This window comes from Dreissena polymorpha, chromosome 8, assembly GCF_020536995.1.
Source record: "Dreissena polymorpha isolate Duluth1 chromosome 8, UMN_Dpol_1.0, whole genome shotgun sequence".
NCBI classification, from domain to species: domain Eukaryota; kingdom Metazoa; phylum Mollusca; class Bivalvia; order Myida; family Dreissenidae; genus Dreissena; species Dreissena polymorpha.
Genome location: NC_068362.1, coordinates 75342788 through 75359469, shown reverse-complemented (window position 1 = coordinate 75359469; position 16682 = coordinate 75342788). Strand labels below are relative to the sequence as shown.

Here is a 16682-nt window from a genome sequence, read left to right as displayed (position 1 = left end):
AACCGTCACTTGTCAACTGCGCTGGCGAACTGGCCTTTGTCAAATTCCATGAAACAGCAAAATATTCATTGTTATTCCGAATACTACATAAACAGCCTAATAAAAAATTGTGTATCTTGTTTTGACACAACAAAATGTTCGTTTGTTACAAAATATGACTACGCGTCAATAGACATGACCATGTTATTACTTGCACATCGATCAACTTATTCCAACTGATAAAAACACATTTCAAAACCCAGATATAACGATTGTAGTAGCGGTGATAAAATAGTGTAAGCGATTCCTGAACGAATAAGTTTTTCGACTCCTTGTTATTGTTTGTTTCAAGTCCAGTTTTAATGACCTGCCAAATCACAAACATACCCTATTTAATTGCGGCACAATGTGGTACATATGTTTAAGTATGTAAAAAACAAGCTAACCAGCATAAGAAACAATGTAATAGCAGTATCTTATTAAATTTTGTTTAAATAGTAAACCCGTCCTGGAACATTCTTACAATTAATCAGTATTTATAAAAATACACATCGAGTTGTACAGTTCTTTTTCATGAGATTATAACACGTGTCAACAGCACATACCATCAATGCTAGATGTATCGCATCACGTTCATTTACGTTGTTATCTTTCGCTGTTCAACATGCCATCTAGTTGGACCAGTGTGGTCTTAACACCCCATTACAAGGCACAATCAATTGTCAGCAACTTTTTATAGTCTTTATCAACAACTCTGATTGCAATTATTAATTCCATCGAATTGATTTAAATTTGTTTAACTAGTGTGCATGAGCAAGCTAGTTTACTGTGTAACTATTCACGTGGGTCGCTATAATCTCATTCAAGATCCAAACTTCATAAAATGAAAGCCTGAATTCAGAAAATGGGATTGATTTTATTAAAGCAGATTTCCCCAGCTTCTCGTCTCTTTACAATTAAGTTACAATACGAACGTTCTAAAAGTAAAAAAACATGCGTATCTTCTTATGAACTAAAAGATTGTATCATTTGAGGAAAGCATTAACATTATGAATTATCGTTTTCTAAATCATAAAACAAAGTATATTTAATGAAATGTGAAGGTTTTTTTTCAATAAACAAGTGGAAAAAGCAACGGCGTGCTTTTACTTAATGTATTTCGTCCGAGTGTTGTTATTTGTGTGTGTGGGGGGGGGTTAATATTACATTTGTATTGTTAAATGTTGAATAGTTTAACTTGTGGAATAATCTCCATACATATTAAATAAATGTTAATGTCAGACACAATACATTTTAAATATCTTAGAATATTCTATTCCTCTTAAACTAATACCCGCTATATTGATGTGATTTTTTGCATAAATATTGTTTTCATATAGCTGGAAACAGTGTGAGGATAACGTATCCAATATTTCGTGTCGTTCAGTGCGCTAATTAGGCTATTTCAACGCTCTAACATCTTTTGAACATCGAATCGGTCCGTTTATGTGACATGTCGTGAGGGTTAAGGCAACTCGGTCTGTTTATGTGACATGCCGTGAGGGTTAAGGCAACGAGGTCCGTTTATGTGACATGCCGTGAGGGTTAAGGCAACGAGGTCCGTTTATGTGACATGCCGTGAGGGTTAAGGCAACGAGGTCCGTTTATGTGACATGCCGTGAGGGTTAAGGCAACTCGGTCCGTTTATGTGACATGCCGTGAGCGTTAAGGCAACTCGGTCCGTTTATGTGACATGCCGTGAGGGTTAAGGCAACTCGGTCCGTTTATGTGACATGCCGTGAGGGTTAAGGCAACTCGGTCCGTTTATGTGACATGCCGTGAGGGTTAAGGCAACTCGGCCCATTTATGTGACATGCCGTGAGGGTTAAGGAAACGAGGTCCGTTGATGTGACATGCCGTGAGGGTCACGGCAACGAGGTCCGTTTATGTGACATGCCGTGAGGGTTAAGGTAACTCGGTCCGATTATGTGACATGCCGTGAGGGTTAAGGCAACTCGGTCCGTTTATGTGACATGCCGTGAGGGTTAAGGCAACTCGGTCCGTTTATGTGAAATTCCGTGAGGGCTAAGGCAACGAGGTCTGTTTATGTGACATGCCGTGAGGGTTAAGGCAACGAGGTCCGTTTATGTGACATGCCGTGAGGGTTAAGGCAACTCGGTCCGTTTATGTGACATGCCGTGAGGGTTAAGGCAACTCGGTCCGTTTATGTGACATGCCGGGAGGATTAAGGCAACGAGTAAATAATAAGTTCTTCACCCTCCTTCGACTTTGCCACAAAACTATCATGGACTTGAAGTTAACCTTACAAAAGCTTTAGTGCATCTTGGTGTATGTTAAATATTTCTAAGTACATTACGAAAACCCATATCGAAATGGATCATGTGCATAGAAAAAACATCGGCAAAAGATAGCTTACCGGCCGTGGCAGGCGAATAAGCAACGTTCTTTCACGGAGTATATGTACGTATTTAAAAAATGTGTAGCTCGCAAGACCATCTTTGTTGGAAAAGCACCCACTTAAGCATTGCATGAGTATGCCACACATGTTAGGTAAAGAATATAGCCAAAAGTCATAAAAAAGGACCATGCATTTAAGTTTTTACTGTAGGTTATTGATCTGAAAAATACAGTGAACCCATACAACAGACATTACACCCCTTACAAGGCGAACACATACCTATATATACAATTGTGAGTATAACATCAATTTACAATTATACAATTGCATACACTATTTGCATATTTAATCATCATTAGCATAACTATCATGACTTCATTGGGGACTTCTTCGTGTAAGTTTATATTTATATCAGATTAGGAGTGAATTATTATGTCGTTATTAAAAAGGGACCTTTTTAATATTTTTTTTTAATTTGATTGCATCTATCAACACTCGTAGATTATCACAAGTATTATTGATGTTAATTTTTTCATGATGGTCATAGTGGCGAAACTGATTTCGAATTATAGCAGTTGCTTTAATGGATTTTACGTGCATGGCATGCACAGGTTTAAGATATATTCTGAAGATAATTTTCGCTAATCGGATAATTTCTTTCCAATGACACACTGATTCAAGTATTTACTAAAGAATACTATTTTCTTAAAGTTTTCCTTCTCTTGCTGAAAACGTTGTTTTTATATGTATTTCGATATTTTCGGAAGTTACTCCATGCTGTGTTTTCCATTATCATTTTGATCTTAACTACATTCCTAAAAGACTTAATTAAAGATAATTGTTGATGCTGTTGGGTAACTCAGAATGTATGTATTTTTTCCTAGTGTAGATTGTTGGGTCTTGCAAATGTACAGTATTAGAACAAGGCAGTAACTGAAAAAAACGATCTTCGTTCTTTTCTTCAGTGTGCTAAAGAATATTGGAGTTAGTCTTCGTTAATTGTGTTTCTGCAATGGTTGGTAAACGTTCCTTAGTGGGCCTGTTATTTGTGGACTAGACGCAATTGATCGAATGTAATCGACCATCGTTAAAACTATTGTTTACGTGTTTCATAGAGATATAACAAATTGCCAGGAAATTAACGCAAGTAAGGTCTGTGGAATAATTATTGTTGCGCGAGATATAATGAGGTTATGAAAAAAGCCAGAGCCTGAGGCAATTTATGTCGTGGTTTTTCAGAAAGGTAAATGATTTTCCACATGTAACATGTTGATGACTTGTAAATTTTAAAAAGAAGAAGAGCTATTATTAAATAATTAACGTACGTGTGATAAAAAATGTTAAGGTAAGTCGTCAAATTGCAACTGGTGTTTAAAACATATCGTGTACATTTTAAGTGCATGTTTCTGTTTACAAGTCTGGTTCTATAAATTAGAAGAAAGTATTACTTGTAGAATTACGTGTTTTCAATCATTGTTACTGCGCTGAGAATGGCGCAAGTAATTGTAAACGTGGGTTTAAATCTAAATGAACCACAAAACATAGCGTATAAATATGAACATACATGTATAAGATTGTATTTTTGTAAAGTTAAATAAACAGTCAGCATTAAAATTGTCTGTTTTTATGTGTGTGTTTGTTATGATTGTACGATTTACTCTCGTTTACTTACGTTAATTTTCTTCTCAAAAATAGACCATGCAAATTTCTGTTATGATCAATATAGAACTACACACCAAACACACGTGGGATTCTTTTATCGGATTAAATACCTTTAGCAGACTAGATTACAAACTGGGAAGTAGTATTTAACTAATGTATTGTAATTTTTAAAGTTGATTGATGGTAAATTGTTTTTGGCTAATATTTATGACAAACTTACATTTTTAACGTGATTAATATAGGGGTATACGAGTGATAAATGAAGATAAAGTGATAAGTACAATTGTTCATATATTTCCTACGTGCGCATACGTGATTCAAAATTTCATGATACCATTCGTTATTTTATATTTTGCAAATAAATTTACAATAATTTGAATTATATGTTGCTTACTAACATTGCCCAGTATGAGAATTTTTATTTTAAAAAATGAACTATTTTACTATACTTAAAAAGAGGAGTTTTTGACATCAATACTTTACGGTATTTATGTTTTTAAAGGGGCCTTTTCACGTTTTGGTAAATTGACAAAATTTAAAATAGTTGCTTCAACTTTTCGATTTAGTTATGATATTTGTGAAGAAACAGTTATACTGAACATATACCATGCTCTAATATAGACATTATGTGCATCTTTTGACGATTTAAAAACCTGAACATTATAAAGAAGTGCAACGCGAAACGATTGAATAATTTTTAGAGTTCTGTTGTTGTCGCTATATTTTGTGAAACTACGATGATTTCTTGTATATAGTATAAAATACATTTTACATTGTATGAGGAAGAATGGTCGAGGGTCTAAGTCGGAGACTTTTTACGCCAGGACTCCAGGGGTCAGTGGTTCGAGCTGTTCAGGGTTACTTTTTTTCTTTTTAAAATGTTATTCTCTTGATTTTTTACTGGAGCTTTTTAGAGCAAATGTTTACATTTATCACTAGAAAGCATTAAATGACAAACTTCACAACATACACAAATCTGTGAAAAGGCCCCTTTAAATGTTATAGTCATATAGCATTGCGTGTTTTGTTATACGCCATCAAACACGCTTTTTGCGAACGCCTTAACCTTTGCTACGCGATTCTTAAAGCCTCTCACTGCGTAATGACCTTCAGGTATAGAATGTTCATCACGAGAACAAACGAAGTGTATAGCAAGGTAAGTGTTTGATATGTGCTATTAAGATATACCAGATACAGCTATTATAGCATGAGCTAGAATGAGATTATTCACTCATTGCTCGGCAGTTAGTATACCAATTGGTTTTCCGGTACTAAGTTACTTAGTACTTACCCTACTTGAAAGAGATGAAGAGGCACAACTGCCGTCGAAGGGATTCATTACCGTTGCCCGTACACGTTATGTAGCCCGACTAAAAACGAACCTGTGATGTTCGGATTTGTATTCCAGCGTTCTGCTAACTGAACGAACGTAAACCTACTCTATATTAGCTAGTACAAAACTCTTGTGTAATGTTAAAATTATATTAAATTAAATTTTATTTGATCGTACATTATTAACATGTTATTTTTAAAAATCATTAATTAGCGTATAAAAACACGAGTTAAAACCGGCAAAGCTATTATATTAAAGAGGACATATAGTGAAAAAGTGTCGTACCAATATTATTTAAGTGTTTGTACGAAAAGCTATATCAAGGTTTTATCTGACTTGAATAATGTATTTGAAATATGTATATATAACATTTTACGACTGCTTTACTTTCAATAACCCGTGAAATTAACCTTTTTTTGCCTAAACCGGTATTCTTATTTGTATAAGAATGTCTGTTTATATTGTTGACGATAGAGTCGTTATGATAGAATCGTTGGCTTTCTTTCTTAGTTTATTGTTAATTTCATTTATTGCGCATTACACTAGGGATTTGTTTTTTTCCGTTTCAAATTCCCATTACATCTCAATTCCCGTCTCTGTATTGCGTACGAGCGCAAAATCTACAAGATACATTAACGACATTTATTATCGCGCTTATGTTATTATTCGATTTATTCAAACGGTAATACGCAATTACCCCATAATGGCGTCGGCTCGGTTGATGTCATGACGTAGAAAGACGTCTGTAGAATTAGATTATCCACCATTTAAAGAACTCGCATATACAATTTCATATCAACATTTTAGTGTATAATCGGGAAGCATCCATCAGTGGCACTTATATTCTAATCGTTTCTGTTTCTGGTGATTTTTCTGATTTTTTTTCAAGTGTTTTCCTTTTACGTTTAATCTGTGTAAAACAAATATAAACATAATATATACTCGCTTTTAGGCATTAATTGTCGAAAATACAAATGTGAACATCCTTTGTAATTGTTTAACAACACACGAGTGTATCACAACGGAATTTGCAGCTTTTTTTATTGTGATGACAAATTACTATGCATGCAAACTAAATGTAAGGTTAAAATATTATTCGCCAAGAGATGACGATTTCAGTTTAAGCCGAACACACAAACTTATAGAGTAGTCAACCTTTCAAGATCTAAAAACTAACTTATCATAGGTCCATTTACGACAGTCACATACTCGCTTCTCTATGCTTCTAATCTGGTTGACCACCAATATTAACATTCCGTTTGCACCTTTGGGTTGATACGTGTGTAAATATCCAACATTTGCTTGACATGGAATGGCGATCATTAGGTTAAGTGATTATGGGTTATTTTAGATAAAAGAGTGAAAGGCTCGGGGTGCTTTGACTTTTTGCTGACCTAGCCTTGTCTTAAAAGTCATGTTTGCCGTGTGATAATTGCCTAATTCATATTGTCCGAGTGAAAAACAACGTAAACACTCACAACAGTTATTGAACATATCATTTATCGGATACACTACGGATGTAAATATTGTTCCTAAGGTGCCAAGGACTCTGCAAAAAGTCGTAAGTAATTTAAATATTATTTTAGTGTTACATTGAATCTCAATATATCTATCAATTATGATGGTGTGTACCCTATTGCATTAACACAAATTGAGTTGCTGATATTTTATCAATATTGTTTACTTAAAGGGCAAAACACACGTATAGGGAAATTGGTTGTGCTTTCTTGTAAGTTTGATTACGTTATGAAATTTGTCAATTTCGTCGTTTGAAAAAAATTGGTATAATAGTTAGCTTATACAACTGCCAACTCTATTTATCAATATAATGCATTGCATTTTAACTTAATACACCAACCTTTAAATGTCTCCTATTAAAGCGAGATTATACGATTTTTATATGTGTTAAATTGTAATATATTGATACAAATATATTACAATAACACAAAATATGCAAGAAATATTATTCATTGAAGACGAATTTTATAAAATACAGCAGAGACAAATGAGCGCCCCGAGACGATTGTGAGGAAGATATTTCGTACATATTTTCTATAATAACCGAAGCATTAGTCTTTTTATTAGGATCGGAGTTAGTGTTCGTGTGTCGTTTAAATAGATATCGTTGCATGAAATTAATATAATCCGTAAAACAAAATTGTGTCTTTGTGTCGTATGAACGAATCTGCACTTAAACTAAATTTAGATTCACTTCATGCATGCATGATATACATGCTGGCGAATTCTACTGTACAGACATTTTCAATTTAAGGATTTAATATCTGGCTTATTTCGCATTTTTGACACATGCCTTTCTTAACTGTTATTTTAATTTATATTGAAATATATGAATAATAAGTTTTTTACACATATGATATAAATTCTTATAATCTCGCTTTAACGTGTTAGTATGTTGTTTGAAGTCGATAAACCAGTTTTGATATGATTGCGTTATGTCTTAATATGTTTTGAAAATTGGATATTTCATACCCTTGATGAACGTAAATAAGGGCTTGCTATTGTTTCATGGACGATGTCGAGTAGTAATGTTTACAGTTAACTGTTCAAATGTGTGAATTCTCAATTCTACCCTTTATTACCTCTGTTTATTTTTTAAATGACGCTCACTTTCCAGCCATATCAGTTAATCGGTGATTAGCGTTTATTTCGTATTTAAATTCGCTCTATATCTCGACTTTTCTACTCGCAAAGTTTCTTAGTGGAGCCCTAATAAGGTCATCCCGCTAAGAAATTTCGCACCGAGTAAGGTCGCTATATCGAGCGAATATTAATATGAAATCAAAGCCAGTAACTTTCTTCCGAATATGACTGGAAAGTGAGTGGAATAAAACATTATAATGCAAGTAATAAAGGGTATAAAACGACGAAAAATACCTGCCTCGGCATTGACGACGCCATCTTGATTGTCACGTGATTACCCCCTTTGTATATACTTCAATCTGTTTCTCTATCTGCAGAAACAAATGTTTTCCAATGGTTTTATTATACTCAAACCATGAAACTATCAAATCTTCAGGTTTTAAAGATAATGGGAGCCGTAAGTAGCAACTTTGCAATGCAGGACTTATATGTATTTAACAATACATTTTAATCTAGATTTTACAGAAGTAGTGAAAATCTATGTAAACTATTGGCCTATGTTATTATGTAAGCTTTTATGTGCACGCTATACTAAATGGTATAAATCAAATCCGAATATGTTTTCATGTATATGGAACTTTGCACGAAAGGAGAAGAAAGTTCCTTACTGTACAATGCATGTACAATATGCTTGTCTCTTGCAATAAATCACGCACCGACGGTGTGGAAATAATGTTCCTTCTTCAAGCAGGAGATATAAACAAATCTCTTTCTTTGCCAGCAATTCCAAATGCATGACATACCAAATCAAAAAGGCTGTCATTTTTATTGTCTGACCTCATTTTGACGAGGATTTTGTTGCGCTGATGGTGATTTACACTGGCAAATATTTTCTTAAACGCGTGTTGATTGCATGCTGGTTGTATCGTGTTTCCTCTTTGATCTATGTTTCCATCGCATGACGAATATAAGAAACCTCACTCTATTGTAAACAATGGTAACCGTTAATGCTAGAAGTACGCATCGGTTTTTGAGTTTCAAAGATCATCGTTTCGTGTGTTGATTATGAGCAATAATTCGGTTGAATAAAAATTAATATTTGTTTCTCTCTGTGCGCTTGTTAAAATATCATACGCAGTGTTTTTTGTGTGTAAATATTTGTATGGCATCAATGTATTCTTTTATTGTTATTTTTTGTTGCTGACAAATTTCTGTTTTTATGATAACTTCTTTTGATATGGAGTATTGTTACATTTCTTTTCGGAATCAATTGATATATTAGATGACGAATCACAGTGGCAATTATCTTAAACTGGATATATTTTTTTGAACACATTTGATCGCTTCTCTATAATATGCCGAATACGCATTCGTGTACTTCTCTAAAAATGGTATTTTTTAACTTAAGTGTATTATGGCGTTCCAGCTTTCCTTGGAATCATATCACAATTACTTTTGACTAAAAGCAAATATGTTATGCATTCCAAAACAACTCGCTGACGCCTACGGCTGTAGCAATGGGTAGACATACTTACTGCCATAAAGCACACATACATAAATTCAGGGTTTACAATGAACCGGGGAGTATTTATATGTACGTTCTTATTTTAAGTCTTTCTCAGTTATACGATCAAAGAAGCTGTTGTTTTCAATATACATGTTTTGCTTGTTATATCACATTTCATCGAAAAATAGACAAAACCTGCACGACATGTATAATAGGAATATGCACTCGTATTTACTAGTCATACATTCTTTATGTTTGCTAATTTTCACCATCGGGTCATCGTAAAGAACATAATAATACATATGTATGGTTCAGCACTCGGTATTAATACGTTAAATAAACATTAGTTATGAACGTATTAATTATTGATTTCAGCTTGTATTTGTTTGGGATAATGTTTGAATGATTATACTATCATTAGGAATTGTTTTCTTACATGTGTAAGGTTATTCGGAGCGCTATAATAGGCAAGACATGCTTACTCACAACAATAACACGACGTTATTTTGTGAACTTACTTCTTGAACTTGAACAAGAAAAAGTTTCGCTTACTTACAAATTTCCTGACGATGTTCAATACATTATGCCAAGATATGGACATACGTGCCATATTGTCTTCGGATAAACACTGAACAACCTTCCATATGGCCAAAGATAAAATGAAAAATAAAATGACAAAACAGAAGCTATAACAGCTAACAATAAATATTATAATATAATATTATAAAAAAGCAAAATATATTACAAATTGTTTGGGATATTTTGTTTAGAAACATGTAATTTTGCTGTTCTGCTGTATATAACATATCGTTACTATAAATAGTAACAACATGGCGTCGTTAGCCGTATCTAGCGGGCCAATATAAATTATATCGGCCCGCTTAACCGGGCCGATTTTTCATAACAGAAAAGAAGCCGATCACGCGGCATTAACTGAACAAAATGGCGTGCACATTACGTCTTAGCCACAACTCAACGAAATAATCGAACATAATTAAATTCTATAATGATACGTAGCAAGCAATTTTGAAATTACAAATATCAATTGAAACCAAAACTCTTCTATATATTAGATTGATGCCTCTATTTTAGCTTAAAAAGGATTCATCAACATGTATAGTAAAATAAACACTTAGCTCTATGGCAACTTTAATCCGATGCATATCATAATAAAATAACAACGATGTTCTATTCGGTTTTCTGTTATTACCGTTTAGCTTTTTTTTTAATTTCTAATCACACTTTTTAAACGATTATATATAATGCTAAAAACCCTCACTAAAAGTAAGATTTACAAAATCGAATGACTTGTCGCAGCGATTAAAAGAGTTTTATTCCTATCGAAGCTTGCAATTATGCATGACAAACACACAATCCGAAATACGGTTTGAATTCGTGCAATGCTTAAAAAACATTAAACTTTTAAATAAAAACCTTCACTTCCGAATTGTTGTCCCCAAATTCCAGATAGTCCGGCTAAAATGGTGGGGTGGGGGGGGGTTCTGCACAGAAATTACGTCACATGAAATACGTCATAAATTGCGTTATCAATTGAATGTAAAATAAAAGTACGGAAAGCTGGTTCTGTAATAAATTTTAGCGATCAAACAAAAAAGTATGATATGTAATATAAGCGATAACACACGGTAGAGCCGATTATAGACGTCCGGCCCAGATTTGCCGTGTGTTCTTGTCTAAATACCACGAATTTTGAAGTAACAAAATACACATGAACAGTACTAGATATCTGAGTCGCGATTGCAGTTTGGCCTTGATCTATTATACAAATTGATTTGGGAATGCTACTTCACCACACTCCGCGTATAAATTTGACTGGTTTCAATACTATCATATTTTTGATGTGGTTCAAGGGATCTCAAAACAAGATCGTCTGGTGAAATTTTACAAATAAACGGGTTACCACTTTAGAGGTCACATGTATGACTCAATGTTGAGGACACTTGATAAGAATCTTCATCTTGATAATACATTGGGGACGTTTGCATTTAAATCAATTGAGGTACCAAAAAGGTCAATTGATGAAATCTAAAAAATATTCTATTTTCGAGTAGTATATGAAGTAAATCATTCAGATTCTGAACGTTTTGATTTAATGATGAACTGATGTTCTAAACGCAAAATGCTACCGTAATGGCTGTTTGATATTTTCGCATCCAGACACTCGAACCGTTAATGCGAAAATCTCCTTTCCTATACTGATCAGTGATTCTTTATAATTTCAAAAGCAATATATGTATACAAAAAATAGATTAACAAACAACCATTTTATATGGCAACAGTATCATGTTATTTAATTGAAAATATAACAACAGTAAAGTGACCATTTAGAAAAACTGTCGAGTATAGTACTTTCAGTAGTTACAATCACCGGACATGTCGAAAGTGTTGGTCAGTTTATGGAGATGTTTTGAAGCGTGTTTGCAAATTTAAATATCTTAAAGGAAATGGTAATATTAAAGTTTTCAATTTAATAAACTCATTTCTATCAAAAGGATATTATGTTAACGTACTTAAAAACACGTGCTTGTTAGTTTTCGATTCACTATATCTTTCTTCTCTTAAAATTTGAAATCATTAATGGTATTACCATTTTATACGTTTGATTCTTAAATCATCGCAGCTCGTTTCATTGGTTATTCAATTGTACAGTACCACCCCTTTAATATTTTTGTTTTAATGTTACAGTGCTGCCCCTGGATTTTGTTCAAGTCATCGTGTCCTCATTTTGTCAATTACGTCATATAATACTCTCTCTCTGTTCCTGGCTACATTGATTTTTGTGACGTCTTCGCTTTTATAATGCTTCATACCACATACTTTAACTTTTTTTAATCTACATGCATGTGTCATTGAGTTTTAACCGTTCAATTTTAATTATATTTTCTCTCTAACAGGCGTTTCTTGTTTGATATATTTTTTGCAGTAACATAAACAACCAAGCTATGCAATATGGATCTTTTACACCCATTATTGCTGCTTCTTCCTGTATGTGCGCGATGATGATCTGAAATATTAACTTCATGACGTTATATTCTAAAATCTTTTTCTATGAAGAAGGAATGTAGTTGATACTTGTTAGTAGTTTTATTTCATCGTTCCTCAAAAAGTTGTAACTCTGTTGCTCTGGTATCTTCCCTACTATTGAGTAATTAAATGGTAATTAAATTGAATGGGTTTTAATTCCCTTTTTATTATTGTTTAATTTGAGATACAATGCTATGAGGTTAAATTTTATTTACACGTAAATGTATCATGCATATTGTTGGGCCACGTGTGAGGTTGAGCGCTCTATAACCGGTTTAAACCCCCAATGCTTTGCATTGACCGTTCCCAGGCGGTGACACCAGCTTTATTCTTATATGTGTTTATGTTGTTTTGTATTGTGCTGTTTTGTACGCTTTTGGCAATCGGTCACTTGCCTTAAATAAAGGACCATCTGATTGTTTATAATAAGAATTCAATACTGCTCCAGCAGCTGGAGTTTCACTACTTTATATTGGTTTATGTCGATTTTCAAGACCTTTTGCTTTTGTTGGTTCGGCTAGAGTCGAACTCCGTTTTGTATAAATAATAATTAATCTCAACACTACACAAATGTCAATATCCGGTCAAATAGCATGATCAGTTTTCTGAATGTATTTTCAGGTAGACGTTTCTTATTCTGACCGAGCTTACTGCGACAATCCCCAGACAATCATTCCGAAGACTACTACGCTTTCTTGGTTCTTCAAATGTTTGACGCCTGATGGTTGACTTTCCAATTTCGTCACCTCATGCCACATTACGGGCGCATTCAGAAACTTTAAGTTGTCACCGAAACAAACATGCACCCATGGTATTGAATCAGTCTAAAGAGGAAACAATGGAACACATGTGTCGGAAATTAACAGACGCGTTTTCATCTTTCACCTTTCGATAATCATTATATAATATCATATTAACTGTGTTTTAAAAACGGACAAAGTTACTATGCCATTGCGATCAAAATGAAATTGAAAACAAACACTCGTTACTCTTGTAGATTTAGAATGTTTTTTGGGGAACCTTTACATAACGTTAATATCTCTGCAATGATCCGGTTTATCGGAAGTTTATGCAAATGTAACGCGTGTCCTATGAAAAACTATTCCTAACGATAAACATTTGTTGATAGAAAGAGCTCGTGGTACGATGGCAACAATTCTGTACAACCGGTCAGACGTGGTCGGCGATATAACGTTTATGAGACCAAGTTCAACGTCTTCTTTTGACGCGAGCGTCACATCGGTACCGTCTGACCGCTGCATGGAACTTCTCAACAGTTCGTCCGGACCCCCACCGATGTACGAGCCTATTGAGCGATATATAATATCAGCCGTTTTGTTCCTCTTTCCATGTTTGACTATGTTAGGAAACGTCATGGTTATCGTAGCCGTGTTAACACATAAACGTTTGCAGACCGTGACTAACGCTTTCGTTGTCTCGCTCGCTATTGCTGATATTATGGTTGCCATATTAGTGATGCCGTTCGGAATTTATCAACAGTTCAACAATAAAAACTGGCAATTAGGTCGTACTTGGTGTCTTATAACGACCAGTTTTGACGTTATGTTCACTACAACGTCTATTTTTAATCTGTCGTGTTTAGCCATAGACCGCTATCTCGCCATATGTCGGCCATTTACTCACGAACTATTGACTCGGCGAAAAGTGATATTAATGCTATCATTTTGTTGGAGTGTGCCTATATTAATTTCATTCGTGCCTATATTGTTACAATGGAATCATATTGGAATAGAAGAGTACGTAAACTGTGCGTTCCCGCCGGAAGATACGTCCCACTGCGCTTTCGTCGTCAACAAAGGATTCGCGCTTATATGCTCTTCCATAGCTTTCTACATTCCGACTGTTTTCATTGTGATATGCAACGTCCATATATTCCGAATCGCAAGAATGCAGGCGAAGCAGATCAGAATGTTGGAACTATCCGCGCATAAACACCATCGGAAGGGGAGGTTAAAGCACGAGACCAAAGCCGCCAAGACGGTCGGAATCATCATGGGATGCTTTTTCATCTGCTGGTTTCCCTTTTTCATTATGAACATAATCGATCCGTTTATTGGCTACAAAATCCCGTACAATGTGTGGGCCGTTGCTCTGTGGCTAGGTTACATCAATTCCATGTTAAATCCGTTCCTATATTACAATTTCAACAGGCATTACAAGATGGCGTTAAGACGCCTGCTGTCATGCAAAGTGTGCCTAGGCATCAGCGAGTACCAGGATGACGTCGTTCCCAGTACGCTATACACGGACATGTCCCATTCGGCTTCCGCCAATTCTCACTCGAACCTGCACAACGGACGCCATTCCATACCATACAACCACAAGAATAACAATGTCGACTTGTAACGCACGTATGAGGAAATTGCACGTTACCTGATTTTGTCTCTAACAGCAGAAGAGTAGTTGCTGAAAACTTTAAAAGTGACACAGCATCGATAATAAATCATCTCTATTTAACAACGATTTTTCTAAATTTAAATTAAATTCTTAATGTTTGCATGGATAAATGCCATTATTGTTTTTAATATAAAAAAAATTCTAGGGCCGCTCAACACTCCTAAACTTAAATCAAAGTTTTGTTAAGATCATTATTTCTATTTGTTTACAACAACGTACGAACCAGAATTACATATTTCCTCGTTTAAATTTTCTAGTGTTTAAGTTCTCCTGGCATAAATTGAAGTAATTCTTGTTAATTATTGCATGAATGATTTATTTTAATTTTTACAAATGCAAATAATACTTCCTGCAAAAATCCCCTCAAAATCGTTTGTCTATCTTTTGAGATTAGAAGTACAATTTTTCATTAAAAACATGCATGCACAATCGGCACTCAAGAACATGAACAAATATAATCTTTAAAAAAAAGCTAAACTCGGAGAACAGGGTGTGTATTTAAAAAAAATCCACAAAATTAATGACTTTTTTCTTGCAAGTGTCAAAATATCGTTAGACCACAAGAATTTAATTTTTGTAGACATAAGGCATATGTTTTAATTAATTATTCTAAATTTGGCCATGCAACGGCAAGTAAAGCTTTCAAATTTAGTTAATTAATTTTAGACATCAATAAAATACCTTGAAAAATCATGATTATCGAATCAATTATAGTTAATTGCAAATGCTGTTTTAGTTTTATAAATATAAAGATGAAAGTGTGAACAATCAATTTTCATAACAACGTGAGTTAAGTGCTTTTTGGTAATTAACTTAAAGTTTATAAGCAATTTTGAGCGACTTTGTCAAGTACACGTTTGCATTTCACTCGTTAAACAAACATTGTATAAATGTTAGCATGTAAAATTCATTTGTATTATTCCCTATTGTTATTTTTAACTGAAATATAAATCATTGTCTAAACTTTTTTGCCTGCAAAACGCGTCAGCCCTTAGAATTTTATCAAAAGAAATACCAATTAATAATGTCTGTAAAATATAGTTTATTCATGTTATGGTCTTCGGATCCGTTACTGTATGTTTTGTTTTATAATTGTTTACAGAATGAATTACATATCAAACAATATTGAATAAAATTCAAATCAAATGTTAATGAATGCATTCCACAGATTTCCATAGATAAAATAAATGTTACTTCAATACTTTAAAAGTTTAAGATAAGATGAAAAGTCGAAAATCGTCGATATTATTGAAACGAAATTAAGGGATATATCGCTGGTTGTAAGAGAAATCGGTACATTCCGGACCCATTGGCAATGCCGTAAATGCCGCCTCTCACGGGAAAGATTATCAGCAGCATACATTTGCAATAATTACTTCATTGTCCTCGGGAGTAGTATTCAGTTGTATTCTCAATTCCCATATGCGTTATCGCTTTCGTTATTTTTGTTAAAGCAACGACACACATGCTAACTTAGCCGATACTTCATAAAGCAATAACGCTATGGCAATGGTTGAATATGTCAAAGAGAGTTGTCGCAGGTTAGTCCATTCGTGCTGTGTGTTCGGTTTCACATACCTTAAGATTACTAAATGTTTATAAACTATGCTTTTAAGGTAAATAAAATACACACATGATTAAGTACTTAAAAAGTAAGAATACTTTGTAATCGTCACCAAGCTGTAGAATAAGGCTAGAAATCCGGAAGAGTTGAGCATTTCAAATATACGAATTCCCTA

General features: G+C 34.1%; 1 protein-coding gene across 1 annotated transcript; it reads left to right on the top strand.

Moving 5' to 3' along the window:
* Positions 1-13671: 13671 nt before the first annotated feature.
* On the top strand, positions 13672-15192 carry LOC127840642 (5-hydroxytryptamine receptor 4-like). Its single transcript, XM_052369055.1, has one exon. The coding sequence runs from the start codon at positions 13672-13674 to the stop codon at positions 14890-14892; it is 1221 nt and encodes a 406-aa protein (XP_052225015.1). The 3' UTR covers positions 14893-15192.
* Positions 15193-16682: the final 1490 nt, after the last annotated feature.

Coding starts and splice junctions, on each gene's coding strand:
- LOC127840642 (XM_052369055.1), top strand. CDS start 13,672: ATGGCAACAATTCTGTACAACCGGTCAGACGTGGTCGGCGATATAACG.